Here is a 19,633-nt window from a genome sequence, read left to right as displayed (position 1 = left end):
CACCTGCCATGTGCAAAAGGCACCACGGGAGCCCTGACCCAGGGTGCACAGGCACTAAGTGGTGACGATTCCTTGGATCATGGTATAAGATACAGCTGGATACACAAAAACATTAACTTCCAACAGGGTTTTGTTTCCAAGGCACTGTACCTTGGAGAAACCCTTGCTTTGCAGGTCTGTAATTTTAATCTCTAACACTGCTCTTAATCTCCCTAAAACGCCCCAAGTTTCAAGCTGTACATGAAAACACATGAGTTCTGGAGCATGCTGGTGTTTTCTCTGCCCCAGCTACTATACGCTAGGGACCACATTCAGTTTTTGAACTTTATCATCATTTTTACTGTAACTAGATCTTCACGACCACAGCTGTCTTGAAAGGAGCAGCTTCTACACAAGCGCACGGGGCCAGGCCTGCGTGCATCTGTGCGCAGCCCAGGAAGTCCACTCACAACAATCCTGATGCGAAGATGAACGTAGCCTGAAAACAGCGCAGAGGTTAATGACTACCTCTGACGATGGCCCAAATTACTCCTTCCCAATGTCAGGGTTCCACAGTCTGCAATACACCTGCCTGTTTCAAACCCCTCGTTTTAGTCTATGTACAACACGTATCAGTACATCAGCTTCCCACCCTGTCCCTGCTGATCTTACTTCCACATCTCCCACATCCTGCGCCTTCAAGTCCCTATTTCCTCACTAAGAACTGGTACACCGGTTACATCTCCTAACCCTGTGCCCTCTGTATTTTGTTTACAAGCTAACATGTGTGTAGACACACACCAGTGATTACATCTGCATTTCAGCCCTCCAATTACTTCACAGAAAGATTACCTGAGACAATTCAATTCAGGCTTCACAAAGAGGCTGTCTACAAATCAGGATTTAAGAACTAGAAAAGCTACTTAGCAGGTCACTGGGGAGTGTTTGAACCTGAAAGTACTTGGTATACACAGTCTTGCCACCAGAACAAAACCCAGTAATGATCTTCAGACCTTCTTGGAAGGTTATTTTAGTGTCCAGAAAAAGCAGAGCAGATGAAATAAAGTTTTCATTAGCAAGAAAGTAACATTTATGAAAGCTGAAACTTTAAAATTATCCCAATTAAATAACAAATTCTCTTAATCACTATATTATGTTTTATGTCCTTGCTGCCTGTGCTTCCCTTCCTGGTGCCTCTAGGACATCAAGGGTACATATAGCATTAACCCTTGCAATAGGATTCTCTTCCCTCCCACCTGGTGCGTGTTTTTATGTGGAATATTTTGTTTGCACGACAGACATGGTAGAAGAGCTGAAAAGTTACAATGCACCTATGTTTCATACTCAAACCTGAAGGGCTACCCAACATGAGTAAACACAGATGCCTTCATCTCCCTCCACTTACTTATATTTATTTTAACAGGTGATCAAATCACAGCGCTTACCAAGTTAAAACAATAAAATGCTGTTAGCTCTTTGAAAAACAAATATGTACCACTAAGAACAAAGAGTTTATCCTCCCCATCGTTCCCTTCTCCTTCAAACAAAGACAAATTTGCCATAAGGATGAAACACGATGGGAAAAGAGACAAAGACGAGTCAGAATTCACACCAATTCCTACAGCATTATGTAAAAGAGAGGTTTTACTTCTTACCTCCTCTTTAGTCTCTTTAAATGAAGATTTTAAAGATCGACTTCGGGGGTCCTGGGGCTTGGTTTCTTCCTGCTGCCCAAAAAGTTCCTCGATTGTCTTTGTATCAATCTGATACTGCGGTCTTGCAGCAATCGTCCAGATATTGTTTTTACCGCGGACTTGTTCTTCAGGGATGGTTTTCCAGAAAAAGCTCCGCATTCGTTTTTTTTTTGCCATGGCTGTCATGCCCGTTCATCAGCTGTGGAGGCAGAGGTATATTCGGCCCAGGCAGTGGAGGAGGGGGCGGTGGTGGGGGCGGCATCCCCGGGGGGAGCGGAGGGGCTGGGGGTGCCCCTGTGAGGGGACATGGCAGAGGGGGCAGTGGCGCTGCAGGCTCAGAAAGTTGAGATGCTGTCGTCGTATCCTCGTTCATTAATCCCGTTGCAACTGGAATAGCCCCATTTTCTTTATCATTGACCAGGGAGAGACAATTCATAACATGCATTTTATGGGCTCCCCGAAGAGGAGAGTGTCACAGCCTTGGATGGGTCTGACACATCGAACAGTGAGGGCAGCAGCAGCTGACACCACGCGCTCAAGCTCTAGTCTGCCAGCAGGAACAACACAAGAGGGGACTGTACCATCTTCGCAACCTACAACAAAGGACAATGGGGACACTCAGATCAGAGAGAGTGGGTATTGTCCCTCGCACTGAAAAGAAACTGAAATTAACAGCTATCAAGTTTTTAATCCAGAAGGGAAACTTCTGTGAATCAACAGTCTTTCCCAGAGCAACTGTACAAAATTTATCCACATCAAGATTTCAAATAGCTTTGGGTACTTAGATTTCAAGAACACATATAAAAGTACTATCTCTTAAATTGCCCACAGTAGATACCTATCTATATATACAAATATATATATATTTATTTGTGTATATATATATATACACACACACATACAAAACTACCTATTAATCTCAGCTCAGTGCAATTTCGTGAGAGAATATTTTTATCTCAAATTACTAAACCAAACAAATATTATTCCGCTCCTGATTTTAATTTTTTTTTAAAGGTGATTACACACAGTTAGAAAATATAAGTACTAACCACGGTATTGGATTAACTAGATCAAACAGACCCTGTTTGAATCCTTTTAATTCATGGCTTAAATCCAAGCTGCATTAAAATAATGAGCAATATGTCAATGATTTAACAATCTAGCCTACTGTACTGCTTTTTTGCCTCCGTATTTTTCACTCAAATGTCAATAAGGGAAAAACAGCATGCAGTCCCTAAGCTCTCTACCTTCACTGAGCATAAACTTATAGTATTTGCATTTTACCATTACTGGTCTGGTTATGCCACCTCCCAAAATGCACTACAAGACGACAGACCACAGTTTGACTGAGCTGCCCCTTGTAACTTACTTTGGTATCTAAGTTAACGTAACCAGCTCATGAAGTGGAGAGAGACACAAAGGACCGAGGAGCTGACAGGACAGTAACCCACACATCCTACATATGTACACCGCTGTACATATGCAAAGCTTTAAATATTTAGGAAAGCTACTAGATCTAGATTACCTCTGGAAGCAGCTTAACAGGAAGCACAATAGTTCTGAGCAATTTTTCTTATACTGCCACCTACTAAATGAAGATGCTGTTATTGACGGTAAACCTTCAAAGTAAGTGTGTGACTTCCATAAAAAGCACAATTTTGACAAGCCAAATCTATTAGAACAGATTTACTTCATAAGTCTCAGAGAAAACAAATTAAGGTGTTTCAAATACAGACCAATGAAGAATCCCATGGTTTTATGGAAAGTTTTAAGTGATCTCAAAAAAAATCCAGAACATTTTTTTTCTGTAAATTCAAGATACCACACAATACAGATTTACATAGAAGAAAGACAGCCCCCGAGCAAAAATCAGTCACAGGAAAGCCCAACAGAAAAAGCTGAAGGCACTGGCACAAGAACAATATCAAATTGAGATTCGGCACTGATTTAGTTGTATGCGTCTTCAGCAGGGTTCACACAGACCTAACAGCAACGAAGATCAATTTGACATTGTGCAACAGTGACAAAAACCCTTCGCTATTTTTGCCAGGGATCCATCATTAGAGTGCACGTGAACAAACAGACCCAAGTCACAGAAACAAGCCTTAGGGCAAATTCCCTCTTGGGCTGCACGGACTCAGCCCCCCACAGCTTCGCTGCGATCAATGGAAACCGACACAAAGCCATCCACTGTACCTCTTCTTCTCCAAAGCTTGCATAGGTAGCGACAAACTCCTCTTCCCTGCTTCGGATTTTCTAACCTTATACCTTAGGTTATCAAGGTATTTCAAGAATAGAAAACATGAAAACCTGTATGAGGTTTAAGTCATAGGAAATATGGAAAATATTTCAACAGCAGGGTAAAAACGGGAAGAGCTACAAAGAAAGTGGATCACAGAACTGTTCGCGTTGGAAAGGACCTTAAAGATCATCTCATTCCAACGCCCCTGCCATGGGCAGGGACACTTTCTGCTAGACCAGGTTGCTCAAGGATCAGGACAGAGGGATTCAAATTCAAGTCAGCATTAACACCCAGTTGCTGTTACAGAGCCCAGGGTTTCATGCCTCTCCTCCCAAGTTCACGATCATAAAAGCAGAGAGGCATAAAAAAGGCAGGTGCAAGGTGGTGGAAAGAGATTAACCACTCAAAGCAATTAAGCGTTGCATTAATTTAAAGAAATAGTCAAGTAGGAAAAATATTTTCTTCCCTACCGCTTATTTAAAAATGCAAAGCGTATTAGCTAGTCTTCCACCATCACAAAGCAGCATACAACAAGTTGTTATTTTCTAGCCTGGGTTCCCACAGAGTTAAAAAAAAGAAGAAAGGAAAGAAGAAAAAAAAAGACAAACGAACCGACCATGCCCCTGGGCAATGTGCAAGAACCTCATTCTGGAACTTCCAATAATTCTACATGCTTTAAGAAAAATGGGATCAAATCCTAATGGAACAAAGTTGTAGGCGATGAATCATCGGAGTCCCAGCGCTAAGAGACAAGAGTGGAAAACGACTGATGTCAGACCTGAGCTTCCCAGTTTGGACAAGGGACACTCCTAGTGAAAGGAGCGGAGAACGCAAGGGGAAGAAAACATCCCAATCTAGATGTAAAGATAGATAGATAGAACAGGAAAAACAGTTTTCAAGCCAACGAGCCCTGTACTGCTTCAGATGAGGTAACCGTCACCCAGAACCAGGAAAAGGGAAGAATCAGCGCTTGGAAGGAGGGCACGAAAGAAAGGCACACCATAAATGCTGGCACTCAGCTTTGTCCTCTGACAGATAAGCACAATGCAGGTGAGAGAGGTCACCTGCTCCTAAGAGGACAGTGGTCTCCTGTTACCAGGACACCAGGAGACCGGTCAAAACTCCCTTCTCCTGCGGCTGGAAGACGTTCCCAGCTCCCCCACCATCACTGTGGGTGGGAGAGGAGAGGAGCTGGCAGCCGGGACAGCTCCAGGCCGCTTGCTGGTATCAGCAGGTGCCTCCGCCAAGGAAGCGCAGCAGGAGGAGGTGGGGAACACCAGGGCCCTTCCAACTGGGAGCTACAGATTACCAGACAGCCGGGCGCGTAATGAAACTCAAGGAAAATTTTAACTCCTAAGGAGCCTCTCTGTGCTTTTCAAAGGAAAAAAAAAGCTATCCAAGAACAAACATTTAAGATGTCTCAATTACACATCATTATTGTACGTTTGTTATCCAAAACAGCCCAAGCAGCGCAGGAGCTCTAAAGTAACATCTTTACCGCACGCTTTCATTGTGTCCATATTTAGCATAAAATAAATATTTTATTTCTTTGTCTCATTCATTGTTTTAGCCAACCTAATCTAACTTGGAAACATATTTCAAAGCGAGAGGGTGCGGACAACCTTCTCCCTAGGTAAGAAGACAAATGCTGCAAAGTGATTTGTTTCTTGCAAAAAAGGCAGTTGCCGCTGAGACGGACATTCATTATATTTGCATACTAAATTAACAGGTGAAATGCACAATATGCTGAAGGGCATTTCGTAACTCATACTGCAAGGTATTACTGCCTTTAACTCACGCCTTATGTTCTCTGCTGCCCACGTTTCCATGTCAGGTGTCCTCCAAATTCTCATGAGAACAACGCCGGTTTTGACACCAAAGCTCAACCACAGTATTTGGATGTCTGGGTCCCTACAGCAGCCGTACGCAGAGGTAAAGGGCACAACCAGTTGCCAGCTGCTGATAAAAACCACCCTGGAAACAAACGCCGCCTCGTATAACTCATCGCAGATCTCGCCAAAACGTGCGGGTTACAAAGACGACAGGGCTCGCGCTACCGCAGCAACTCGGTGCTTAAACACTTCACGCACCCAGAAAAACTCCCTGTAGGGCACGACCCCCCTGCCCGCCAGCACGGCTGGGCAGGGACCCGCAGCGCTGGGCAGGGACCCCGCGGGTGCTGTCAGGGGGCTCCGTTCCAGCCGGTTCCGCCACGGCCCTCGGCCTTACGGCGTTACCTCCGTGCGGAGCGGCCGTTCGGCCGGGGCACACGCGACAGGCGGGCGGCGGGGGCCCGGGGCAAAAGCCCGGCTCCGCGGCTCCCTGCGACCGACGCCGCGAGAAGCACCGAGGGCACCGCCGAGGGCAGCGCCGAGGGCAGCGGGGCCGGGCGCTGCCGCCGGCCGCTCCCGCCGCCCCGTCGGACCCCGGGCACCCCGAGGGGCTCCCCCGCGCCCCGCCGGCAGGGGGCGCCATAGCGAGCTGCCCGAGCCCCCTCCCTTGCAGAAACCGGGGGGGCCGCGCTCGCCGCAACGGCAGCGGCCCCGGCGGAGAGAGCCGGGAGTCCCCGCGGCTGCCGCCCCGCCCGGGGAGTGCAGCGGCGGCTCCCACCCGGTGACAGGGGGCGGACGGAGAGGCGGAGGTAGCGCCGCACACCGGCGTCCCGCGGGGGGGGGGAGGGAGCTGCCCGTTTGCCCGTTTCCCCGGGAGCGCTCTCCCCTCCGCCGTCCCGGGAAGGCGGAGAAGGACCCACGCAGGCGGCCGCGCACCCCCCCGGCAGCGCGGAGCCCCCTCGCCCAGCCGGGGCAGAACCGCGCGGAGACCCCGGCCCGGCCCGGCCCGCCCGCCGCCGCTCACCTCCGCGCCCGCGGGAGCACGCGGCGCCGCGCGCAGCAGGGCCCGGTGCCGCCGCCGCCTCTTCCCATCGCGCCGCGGCCGCGCCGCCGGAGCGGGGGGGGGGGGGGGGGCGGGGCAGCGCGCAGGCGCGGCGCGGGCGGGGCCGCGGCAGGTGACAGCGGCGGCAGCTCCCGCCCGGCAGCTCCCGCCCTGGCCGCGGGGCGGCGGCGCCCGCCTCCTGCCGCACCTGGCGGCCGCGGCACCCGCACGGCGGCGCGGGGGGAGGGCGGCCCGCTCCCCAGCACCGGCCGCGCCGCCGCGCCGTCCCGGGGGGTCGCGGTCTGGGCAAGCGCCTGCCGGGCTGTCCGAGCCCCGTATAAATGCACACGCCGTTCACCAGAGGCCGGCGCCGAAAGCACGGCAACTACTTCTGCCGGAGCGGGACAGCCGCGCCGCGGGGCCCGGTCGCGGCTCGAAGGGGCGGGCGGGCGGGCTCCCTCCCATGGCTGGCGCCCTTCGCCCCTTCCCGCCGCCCCCCCGGGCTCTCCCCGCGGGGGGATGGGCGGGGGGCGGCAGGGCCCCAGCAGCGGGCCGGGGCCGGGCTCCGGCGGGGCGGGGTGAGGGGACCGTGGGCAGCGCGAAGAGGCCGTCAGCGAGCGGCCCCGGGCTGCGTGTCCCGCTGGGCAGCTCCCGGGACCTGGGGACACCTGGACACAGCTGGACGCCCGGCCCCGTGCGCAGGTGGCACCGCCAACAAGCGCCTCGCGCTGAGGTGCTGCGCCCGGAGATGAGACAACAAAACCGTTTCCCCCCCAGAAGCGTGAAGGACTTTGCTCAAGTCAACAGGCGGTCAGGAGCGATGGCAGCCCCAGCGCTGCGCACGGGAGGCCAACGGGCAGAGCAGAAACGCTTCCCGGCCGAGGAGGGGGGGAGGGAGGGAGGGAGGCAGAACGCCCCTCGCCTCCAGCCTTGCGCCGTCAGCCACCAGCGCCGGGGGCTGGGCACAGAGAGAGCACGGCACCCCGAGCACCCTGAGCACGCCGCCGGGCCGCAGCGGGAGGCTGGTAGCGGGTCTGTCCGGCTGCGGAGGGCCCAGGCTGCGCTGCTGGGGCTGGGGAGGCACCAGAGGATGAGCAGGAGGCCAGGCAGCCTCCTCCGGACCCCCCCGACCCCGGAGCCCTCCTCCAGCCCTGAGCCCTCCTCAGCCCCCCAACCCCAGAGCCCAGGCACGTGCTTGCGGAGCTTACACCATCCCAGCCTGCGGTTTTGCAGCCAGAGATCTGACCTACTGGTCTGGCAAGAGAGCCTGTTTGAGTCACTCCATCTACAAAAAAACCAAGGAAAATTCAACGAATGCGATGTCAGAACCTGGTCATTTAAGCTGAAAATTCACCGAGTTGAAAACAGTTCAGCTGCAATAGTCAATGGCAATTCATATCGTGTCTCCGCTTGGCAGGGTGAGCAGCAGCTGGGGAGGACACGCTCAGCTCCAAGCCAGCATGGACATTCCTCGAGAGTGTCAGGTCACCCCCGAGGTCGCCAGCAAGGAAGCGCATTGCCGCTTGGACTGTAGCTGCTTGTGTGGGAACCAAAGAGGCTTGTTTTCATTGCTGCCAGTCACGAGCACAAATGTTCACTCAAAAAGACGGAAAGAGCAAGCCAAACAAGAGACTTGCGTAATGACATTGTATTAAAAAAAAACACAACCCAACAACAAAACCGAACAGGCCAGCAGAGGACCTGGGAGCAAGCCTGGATGTGAAGTTAAACTCTTAACTTTTCCTCACCTTGCAGGTTTCTTGCCCAGAACTTTTCCAAAACACAACGTTAGCAGATTAATTTTAAATTCTTAGCTGATTCCTCCCACCCACCCCACCCCCCAAAATGTGAGCACTTAGCAGGCAAAGATTTTGCCCACATGGCTAAAATTCATCCGAGTTACAAACATCTGAAAACAGGTCTTTACAGTAGGAAGTATTAAGCAACTTTAATATTAGGTAGATCGAACAGCCCCACCTATAATAAGCTACAAATGCACCTCCCTAGAACAGATAGCATTTAGATGAGTTGCTATACTATGAAAACAAGTCCTGTTGTTATATTTTAAAATTTCTAGTTAACGAAATCCTCAGGACAGTTTTCAAGATGACTACTTTTCTTAAGGCATGACTTCTTTTATGAGAGAAAAAAAAAAAAGTAGTCTTTTGCAAATTCTGCTTTTCTGTAGAGCACAAATAGCTTGTAATGCTTTAGGCTGAACATGAATTTAACAACCAAACAGATCTAATGGTAACAAACCAATTTATACCACTTGAACAAAAGGTGTAGTCATCTTCATTACATGTCCTCATTTCTACAGCATTTGGACAAAGGCAGGAGAGAAATTAATTGTAACACACCAGTCACATTAGAACCAAGCTCTTTTTGGTTTCAAAATCAGGCACTGTAGTAGTTAACCTCTCAAACCCCTAGAATTAATTACCACTGCCACACAAAACTCCCATGATGCATACCCATACGTAAGAAAGGCAAATCAAGATGGAACAGGCAACGCTACTTTTAGAATTATTTAACTTGAATATACAGCTTTCAGTATTCTTTAAAAGGCAGCAAGGTGTATAATTATTTTTTTAATTAGCACAGTGGGACATACTATTTAAGTACCATTTACTAGGAACATACTGCTGATAGCTGAACTGCTCCTGACTGAACCCATGGATTTATGCTGGCATAAACAGTAGCAACAGGGCACACCTGAACTAAAAATTTGTTTCAGATTTACTCTGTCTATATCTGATCTCTGCACTTAATTAAGAAATGTTATCATACAACCACACTGGTACCCATCTAAGTTCTACCAACTGATGATGCAAGGGAACTCTGAAAAGATACTCTCAATCTTTTTCTGCTTCTCCTGGAACATCAAGTATTTCCATTCTTCTAATAGCTGTTGCCTTAAAAATGGGTTCCATAAAGAGATAAGACAGTGTATTTGCTCAGAAAACTAAGTTTTTTTAATCTACAGTGATTATTAAAAGTTGAACATGCATTTTGTACTTAACATAAATAAAACAGAAAAACTAATAGTGAACAGCACAGAATTGTTGCTGCTCCTGCCCCCTTCTTAATTGTTTTTTTTCCTTTAGAAGGGCAGCTGAGGTGTACAAAGTAATGCTTTTGTGCCAGCATGCGCAGCCGTAAGAAGCAGAAGATTTGAGATTGAGCTTTTGTGTCCAAAGCCATTGCTCTGCAAGGTTCATACGCTGCTGCTCTGCATTTCAGTATAGGGACTCTGACAAAAGAGCAACACATCACTTCTCCTTTCCACTGCTCTCTGTCAACTTACGCCCTTCTCCAAGACAGGCACAAGCCATCCTACTTGCTACTCTTATGCTACAGCGTAAGGTACTTCCTTAATTCGCTTCAGACGACTGCCATGACGACAAAAAACACACCCCATCCACCTGGCCACTTGCCTTCCATATAAGACTGGCAGAAATTAAAGATAAAGGACCTTGGTGGAAATACGTGCAGGGAGGTGAACGAGGCTGCTGTCACAGGCACAGAACTGAGCTTTCTATGCATCAAACAACCTGAAACAACACAAAGACATCAAATAGCTACTAATAAGGCCAAATAAAAAGAACAGAGAGAAAAATATAAACCAAGCAAAGTCAACTTCTCTGTGGATCTTCTCATAAAAAGAAGAAACACCTTTCAATTTGACACAGCTGCCAGTACTTGGATAACTTTGGGGTCAGGGCAATCACAAAATATGAAAAGATTAATGACCAACTGAAAGATCTGTGACTAGTACAACCCCCACATAAAGCACGCAGCATGGAAAAGATAACCAGACAAAAAAAAAACAAAAAAAACCCCCAAAACCAACCCTAATGATAATTGCAGATGAGGAATGCTAAATAATTATAATACCTTATTATTCTTGTAACACCACAACAAGGAACAAGAGCAGATAAGCAGAGAATACAAACTGAAATGCCCCCCATTCAGTTCAAACAGAGTTGAGGGGAACATTTAGCTTTCCTTTTATATTACTTTGATCATTTTTTGAAGCAGAGACAGAACAGAGATAAGGTTGCTGGGAAAACCAGTCGACTGAAGACTGAAATCAAGCTGTTACTTTAATGATGCTGGTGTCTTACCATACTCTACTTGCATAGACCTCTCTTCAAATACAACTATAGATACATTTTATAACCAGAAAGGTTCTTTGTAAGGGCTTAATAAAGCATGATGCATGTCAAAGAACGTTTTTAGAGCAGAAGACCTGTTTGTAGAACTCATACAAACAAAATTACAGGAGCTACAAGTCTCAAACCAGCCAGGAGTGCAGATAAATCACAGTATGGTCATTGAGGAATGAAACAGCTCCCTGGTCTCTGGGTAAAGCAGCTACAGCAGCATATCTGAAACATATTAACAGCTTTAAATTCTTCTTCCTGAGAAACCTCACACCCCACTATAAGCACTAACGTGATAACAGGTAACAGAGATTAAATCTTTCACAGACAAGACTCTATTTAAGTGGGCATGGCCCCCTCTTCAAACAAAACAAAAAATCCATCCTGACAACTGTTTACCTAGATAAATGCCAGCATTACAACTTAAGATATTTATACAGCCTTTTCGTTAGTATCAGAAAGCCTGACAACCATAATGACTCCCCATTAGAAGCTTCAGAAGTCTCTTCCCCTCGTGATCTCCAGAACCAAAAGTTTCTAAATTTGGTTACATCTAAAGTGCTAACTTTGACTAGAAGACATGAGCTTGAATTATTTCATAAGTACATATATTTGAATAGGGGCAAAGAATGAAGTTACAGCATTACAGAAGGCAACTAGCTTAATACCCTCTCGACCAGCTGAGCACAGAGCTCTCCTCACTGAGGCTATCAATTAGAACAATCGCTTCGGTAAGCAAAACGGAAGCCATTCTTCCTTCCCCCTAACATTAAACAATACGCAGACAGATTTTAGTGAGTATCCTCTTTTGTCCAACCTTTTCTTCCAGGTGAGGAGACTCCAGCAGTTTTAAGCCATTGCAAAAGCGTGAGGGTTGCACAATGCCACACGTGAGCCATTCCAAGTTCACTCTTACCATTTCCAACCGATCAGTTCCTTCTGAGCAGGGACCATCCTCACAGGAAACATGTGAATCTGAGATAGAAACCAACAGCACATGTTCAACGTGTATCCTTTCCCTACCATGCTCTGAAAGCTGGTTATTTCAGTTGCAGCCAGCAGGTTTGCATTCTTCATCCCTGCTACCATGCTGCTATCCGCATTTCCTAGCTCAACTGTAGTTACACAGCTAACTTCTGCCTTGCACCATCGTTACCATACACACGCCAAGATTCAGACACAGTGGAAGTCAATGGCTTCATTAGAAATTTCCTTTAAAAGCTGAAGTCAAGAGTTACATATCCTGAAAGGTTTGTTTCACTATCAGTTTCCAGTCAAGTTGAACTTGCACCCTATTAAATCATCCTGAAATAAACCGGCATCAGTGTTACCACCTAGCACCGCTTCTCCAGAAATTCTTGGGCAGGGGTGGCAACTCAGAAAAATGGGACAAAGCTTTCACTGAGAAAGCCAAGCTCTGCTCTTAACCATCACGAGTCAAGCAAGTTTGACTGCAAACACCTTTAATATGAATACAAAATTCACATAGGATATACATTCTGGGGAACATAATGAACTATTACAAGAGATTCTGACAGAACAAAAACATAAAGAAGGCTCTGTCAGGCCAAGAATTTAATGAGGAATGATTAAAAAGTTTGATTTACAGTTACATTACAGTTGTGTTAAGCACTGAAAACTAAGAATGTCAGCTGAAAGGCATTTGAACATACAGTACATAAATCATACAATCCACACTGTTGTAAATAACATATTTGAAGTATTTCATTTTACTTAATAGAACACAAAGCAACATAACGTGTGCAAATGAGGACTCCAATATATTGAATTTAAAATGTCTATGATAAAACTGACATAGAATTTTACATTTAAGGACTACATGATTGATGGAGAAATTAAAAACATAGCCTCCATGTTACCTCCCCTCCTATTACCAAAGTATGCTTGTCAATTAAGTAGAAAAACCATACTGGCCCGATTTCCTCTCTCAAAATCATACCTGCCCACAAAGGTCAACTAAAGCTTGAACTTGATCTAATGTACAATGAAACAACATTTACACAGTTGCCTTCCCCTTGCTGGGAACTGACAAACCATTATTTGAAAGGTTCTTGGATTATGTACACTGGTGGAAAATATTATCTTAGAAAAAGGCACATACCTGTGATTTAAGGCTAGTACGGTATTTATTTCATAGAGAAAGCAAAATTTTAAGTGAAATTAATACATTGCATGGTTGGCCTTACTCAGCAAACCACTTGGTGCAAAGCAAAAATATGTGCTTAGAAGCCTCAGACTGACAGTGATTCTTGCTTTAGTGTTTTTCTTTTTTTGTTTGTTTGGTTTGTTGTTTTTTTTTTTTTTTAAAATCCATGAGGGAAAGGTACATCTTTTAAAAAGGCGTTTGCTGCAATTCCACTAGTCAATGAGCCATCTGCTACTGCTGCCTTACATGCAGATATTGCACATAGGCCTTATATTATTAATCTGCAAAATATTCTTTTAACTCTCTCCTTTTTAAAAGTCATATGAAAATTACTAAAGATGTTCTCTATATTAGTTTATAAAATACCAGATGTTGGTACAAATCATGTAAATCTCCATTCGGAAATATTTTGACTAGCCACCAAAATGACCAGAAATCACAAACATCATTTGTCAGTGCAAATCTATAATAGTTTTGTCCTCCCTCCCTCCCTCCTTCTCCCCCCCATCCCATTACAGAAATAACCACCAACCTCTACATACAAAAGGAGTGCTCTGTATTTGACATGACAGTAATTACGTTTGGTTACCTTAAAATCACCCACTTTCCCACCAAATTCAGTTTTAGAGTATTATAAAAAGGGGGAAAAAATTAAAGCTGTCTGTGCAAGAATCACTACAACAGTCCTTCAACCCCAACCCTTAATTGCTATCAGATTTAAAGATTTTCAGTTAAGATTGGGTCCTCTTTTTCCAATCCAATTACTGTTCTTCAAGCCAGGATGGGGCATCTGCTCCAGGAGTTTTCAATTTGATGTGGAACTGTTTAAGTGTCTGTTCAAGCTGCTTTTGATTCCCAGCAAAGTAGGCTGCAATGGCATTGTGGAACAGAACAAGCTGATTGTGCAATACCTTAACCTGCAGGCAAGGACAGAGACAGGTTAAGAAGGAAAAAAGCAGATGTTAACAACATCACAGGTCAGCAATATAAAAATGCTTGTATTTGAGATGGTCTGACTTCATACAATTTTATTTAACAAAAGTTAAAAAAACAAATACAAAATGCAAATACAGAATAACATTAAAGTGATTTAGAGTTTTCATGAAGTATGCTTAACAGTTGATACCAACTCGGGATGCATGGACCAAAAGCAATTCACTGAACAACATAACGTTATCAAATACCAAACACTTGATTACAAGTACTTGATTCCTTGAAATTAGATGCCAAAACTCTGTTTCAGATATCCACCTGCAGGCCAAACGGACTCCCCTGAGACAGTACATGACAAATACATTATTTAAGTATACAGTTCATTTCTTTGCCCCCCCCTTGCAGAGAGCTACCGTTTTCCAGCACACATACACTTAAGTCAAATGAAACTGATACTCTTTTTCCGGCGATATTTCTTGCCTATCTCCTGTAACACAGGATTATTTACAGCACTTAGTCAGTATCTTCACTGTAACATTTGTGCAAAGGAGTCGTGAAACACACCGGTCACAGCAGTAAGCAGAACTTGGGGAGAAGAGCACAAAAGCAGCTGGAAGGCATCACCTTTTTCTCTTCTAGTCTAGTATGACAACCTATAGCAGTGATGAAGTAAAAGTTAAACAAATGCTACATTTTCATCCTAGTACAGCAGTAAAGCTGAAGTTGTGACTGATGAACAGCAAGCAGTATGCTGAGAAGGCATCTGTCCAGTTTCTCCTGCAGCCAAAACCTGTCCTTTTTGTTCTTGGTGCACTCTCAGCGCAGCACAACTCCCCTCTTGTGTCAGAGCCCAAATCCCTAAGGTGGTGGCCCTGTGCCTGTCTTCAGCCTACGAGTCCCCGAGCCCAACAGCACGTAGCCAACACAGAACAGAATGGCTAATGGAGCCCAAAGGGAGGATGTGGTAGGTAGCAGATGAAGCTTTCTCTACTCCAGTTTTGCATCCCTGCCTCATCTCTCAGCATAAGCCACAGGGGATAATCCACTTCTGTCACACTAGAAAGCAGAACTGTGCTTGGCCCAGGTTTGGCCTGTGCCTACCAGTTGGCCATGCCTGTTTTAACAGGTTCTTCAGCTAACACGCCTTTCTGAAATGCATGCAACTCTATACAGAAACACTTTATTGCCTTCATTTAAGAAAAGATCTCCAATTTTAAAAACCCCAACATATATTAGACATGCTGTTACACTAGAAGAGTGTAACATTTACACTATTACACAGAAGTGTTATAATATACTTCTAAAATGAAATGCCTTGAGAAAAAAGGGCTGAGGATGTGTGTGTGTGCGTGCATGTATGCAGGTGTAAATAAAGGTTTCAGCACTAACAGTTGAAATGTCTTTTATGCATATACAATTGGTTTTTTTACTAATAGTCTCATTTCATTAATTAAGACATGCCTGGTTTTCAGTTTGTATGGGAATATACGTATATAAATACTTTTTTATCTATAAAAATGTTCATCCCAAAATACTACATCATACAAGTAGAAAACATCACAACAACATAAATGGTTTGCTTTTAAAAGTTTATAGAGCAAAAAATTTAGCAGGTACAGTCTTTTTCTTGAGCAGATTCTTTCATCATCAACATGGAAGACTCCAAAAAATCCAAGGCAGGGTTTCTACACAGAGGTACACTCACTGTTCTAGCATATTATTAAAATGCTGCAAGGGTGTTATTCATACTATTTATAGGAACTTAAATAAGATAGGTAATTAACCCACCCTCCCATCCCAAGTTCATCCATTTGAGACCAAACTGGTACTTTGTTAGGGCAGCTTTTAACACAAAGCTTCTGTGAACTGCCCTGAAGTCTTCTGATAATCTTAGAAATTCAGCCAGGTCTAGGCTCAGGTATGCACGTGCACACACACACAGAGGCAGGGACTGACAGCGTAGAGGCAGGTGATTCGAACTGAAAAAGATTTGTTTTGGTGGAGTTTTTTGAACTACCAGGGCTACCTCACTGTATGAGGTTCTACCCCCAAGCCAGATCACTGTGGTGTAAATTTTGTGATCATTATCAAACTGGTTGCAGAAGTTCAAGGTGTTACAACTTCTGCTGTCCTCCTTCAGAAGCCGATTGCTAAGCAAATCCCAAAAGTGATGTGGGGATCTTCTTATCCATAGCTTCATTCAGGTGACTTGAAGATTAAATTTAAAGAAAAAGACCACTTAAACTGTCTGACGCTGTACAAAGAAGCTCTTTGGAAAGAGAAAAAGCTGTAACATCTCAAATCACCCGATGTCCACTGCAGAAACACCTGCAGTCACAGCTAAGAACTGGATGACAAGTATTCACTTAAAGCCAAGTTCAACCCTAGCCAGTCTTCCCGTGAAAGAATCTCAGCCCTGAATCTCAGCCTTACCCACTCCCATATCCAGCCACTGACTCCTACTTCCACACTGTGTTTCACCTTAGCCCTCTGTTGGCAAAACACCCATGCAGTTATGCAGTCGGTTGGATCAGGGAGCAGATCTAGATTAAAACCAACCAGACAACAACATAGTTGCTTTAACCTGGATCAGTTCCCCAATCTGATTCTCTGCACAGCTGCAAAAACACTTTTGTAAACACGACAGAGAAGGCAAATGTGGGGGAAGGGGGGTAGAGGATGAAGGGACTGCTTTTTTTTTTTGCCTTTTTTTTTTTTCCTTCAGCAAAGCCTTGAAGTGACTGTTAGACAGCAGCGCTGAAGGCCAAGTCTTGAGCACTAAAGCTGTAGCACCTGTTCATTAAAGGAGCATTCGAAGATTTCCCTTTCAATCAAAGAATGTTAATGGTATGTTGCTAAAATATGGATTCCAATGTATGACGAGCATGTCTGTCAAAAAGCCATCATATTTTACAGTTGAACATCATCTAAAATCATTGTTCCTTGTTAATTAACTACACACACCTATTTGTTCCTAATTATGAGCAGAGTAAGCACTCCCGTAATAGACTTGGCAAACTTATGTCTCAAAATTGAACTTTGTGGATAAGCAGAAAAACCAGGCATGCCCCAAACAGACAACTTAAGTTACATATACAGAAGACACTATACGTTGGATTCGAGTTTTCACATTTCCTCTGGATGCTCTTAACATTTAATTTCTTTTTAAATATTGTCCTTTTCCCCGCTGACTCCCTGTGAACACCCTATCTTCTGTGGCACAGATTTCTTTACAGCCTCCTCATTCAGACTGTTCCAGCCATCTCAACAACCAAAAAGACTACGCCCATTCTACTCTTTCTGTTGGTTTGTACCTCCTCACAACCACCACGACCCTTTCTCCTAGCTATCTTTATTTGAGGTTATTTGGTCTAAACAGTTACGTCATCTGGGTTTCCATTACATTGCATACTGCCTTCATTTGTAGAAGCAAGAATTTAAACTTCAAACTCCTCAAGTATAACTCACAGAAGTGCACTCAATTTCTTTCTCTACACAGAATGGTATTTGACATTTCTCAACTACAGACATGAATAACAGTTCTTCCTTTCTCAGAAAGATGCCTTTTCAAAAGTTTTTTAGTGGCAGAAATCTTTAAGCTAAGAACAGGCCACCAGCCTTATTTTAAAATAATTTTAAAAAAAAAAGAACAACAACAACAAAACAAAAAAGTATTGTAAGCTATGAATTTTGACTGCAGCTGCTCTTACACTCATTATCCAACGCCACAAACTACTTGCAGAACTCTGCCAGCTGGGGATAGCACCAATATAACTTTGCAGCAACATTAAAAAAAAAAATAAAAAGATCAGTTCTAATTTCAAGATCAAATGCTATAATGAAATTAGTGAACAGAAATCTTGTTATCTTAGTTTTACAGACAGAAACTTGCAATCCCAGGTTTACTGTAAGACAGTTCTCAGAACCTTTGGGGGCTTTTAACTGAAATATTAACATATGAACCCAGAAGAAGAGGCACAAAGCGACTGCAATCACGTGATGCCTATTTCCCCCAAATGTAGCACCAGCTTGATTATGGCTGTTTGGTGACACCTGCAGCAACACAGACCGACCAGAGCCCACCAGCCAGTTAAACTGGCTTTATAGCTCCTTTGCAGCGACAGATTGAATCACCTCCCAGTTTTCCCCGCTCTCCTCATATGCCATGCCTAACCAAATACGGGACAAAATTTTTGAGTAGGAACATCACTGAGAGCATCTAGTCTAGGTACATTTACAAAAGAACATCTAAGATTTTGTTTTGATGTTAATTTGACAGGCAAAAATACACAATTTCTTTTTTCTAAATGTTTAATATTGGTCAGACTGTAAAAACGTATTTATTGGGAGATAATCATAAACTGATTTATCTAATCAAAAAATTAAACCCTAAATTGCTTAACTGTTTTGCTATGGCAAGGTTTCATTACACAATTCTGTTTTCAACACAGAAATGATAACAACTAAGCTTGAGACTACACTGTACTACATCCTGTATCAATATATGCAAGACTTGAAGCTCAAAGGTTTACAATCTACAACAGAAAAAAAATATATGGATACTGTACCGTTTTCTTACCTAAAAAGGCTTCCCTAACTAGACTGAACAAGCACTAATTCACATCTGGGTTCAGCACCACAACAATACATACTAATAATGTTGACTATTAGACATTTGCATGTTTAGTGTATTGTAACGAAGTCTGGCAAGCCCTGTTACAGCTGCTCAAATACTAACCTTCACTTGCCTTGTATACAGTAAGCCTGCAAAACACACGCTTTCTAAAAGAGGCTACAGAAATGCTCTTTGCGAGAGTGAGTAAAACCAGTATTTTGTCCGTCTGATGTTCCTTTATTTTGATCTCCCATTTCATTAAATGGGCATCAACATGGTCCTGGGGATAGACACACAAAATAGCAGGTTCATGTTACCAAGAATACAGGGTCAGTCTAACTCCCTCACCGGGACTACTGTAACAGCTTAACAATACCAAAATCGCCCTTCCACATCATATATGGTCTTCAGTTTAAGCCCTCTCCTAAACAGCGCACTATTCCCACAGCTGAAACAACTCTGTTGTAGACACACTCCTACAGCAGTACCCATTGTGATCTTCCTCCTTTCTTTCTCCTCTTTCATGTTAGGCACATGCTGTATTTACAGATGTTTAAATTATGATGGCTGATAGCAATTGTCACCATGTACCTTTGGAAAAATCTGACATTATTAAATCTAACTAAATTAAAATGTAGTTCCTATACTTACTGATCCTATGCTTATTGAGTTAAAGATCCTTCACAATATAAAAAGTGACTTAAGAGCAGTCACAGCCACTTTGTACACAGATAAAAGTAATGTTTATAATGGTTATAGAGTTGTCTGGCAAACCAACTGTGCATTCCAATTTCTTAATACTAGCTGCAGGACAAGTATGAGGTCTAACAGGAGCTCCCCACCATTGACATTAATAAAAAAAATAAATAATCGTGGACAAAAGAGAAAGGAATGAAGATGTCAGATTGGTAAGAACTTCATCTCCCAGATAACCACTGCCTCCCACTAAACCCCAGGAAGCAT

The 19,633-nt window shown here is 44.4% G+C and overlaps 2 protein-coding genes across 5 annotated transcripts in view; both read right to left on the bottom strand.

The window, feature by feature from the left end:
• The window catches only part of FHDC1 (FH2 domain containing 1), a 36,763-nt gene extending 29,899 nt beyond the window's left edge, over window positions 1-6,864 (bottom strand). Inside the window, 3 exon segments of the mRNA XM_055797831.1 lie at window positions 1,635-1,844; window positions 1,846-2,266; window positions 6,772-6,864. Coding sequence (XP_055653806.1) covers window positions 1,635-1,844; window positions 1,846-2,118 — 483 coding nt within the window. The 5' untranslated portion in view covers window positions 2,119-2,266; window positions 6,772-6,864.
• A 5,537-nt stretch (window positions 6,865-12,401) lies between these two features.
• The window catches only part of ARFIP1 (ADP ribosylation factor interacting protein 1), a 44,236-nt gene continuing 37,004 nt past the window's right edge, over window positions 12,402-19,633 (bottom strand). For all 4 annotated transcript variants that reach the window (XM_055795478.1, XM_055795479.1, XM_013295331.3 and 1 more), the window contains one exon: window positions 12,402-14,039. In XM_055795478.1, coding sequence (XP_055651453.1) covers window positions 13,884-14,039 — 156 coding nt within the window. In that variant the 3' untranslated portion in view covers window positions 12,402-13,883. The remainder of the gene's footprint in view (window positions 14,040-19,633) is intronic.

The sequence above is a fragment of the Falco peregrinus genome, chromosome 2, assembly GCF_023634155.1.
Source record: "Falco peregrinus isolate bFalPer1 chromosome 2, bFalPer1.pri, whole genome shotgun sequence".
Lineage (NCBI taxonomy): Eukaryota > Metazoa > Chordata > Aves > Falconiformes > Falconidae > Falco > Falco peregrinus.
Note: the sequence above shows the minus strand (reverse complement) of the source record. Positions and strands in the feature narration are given on the sequence as shown.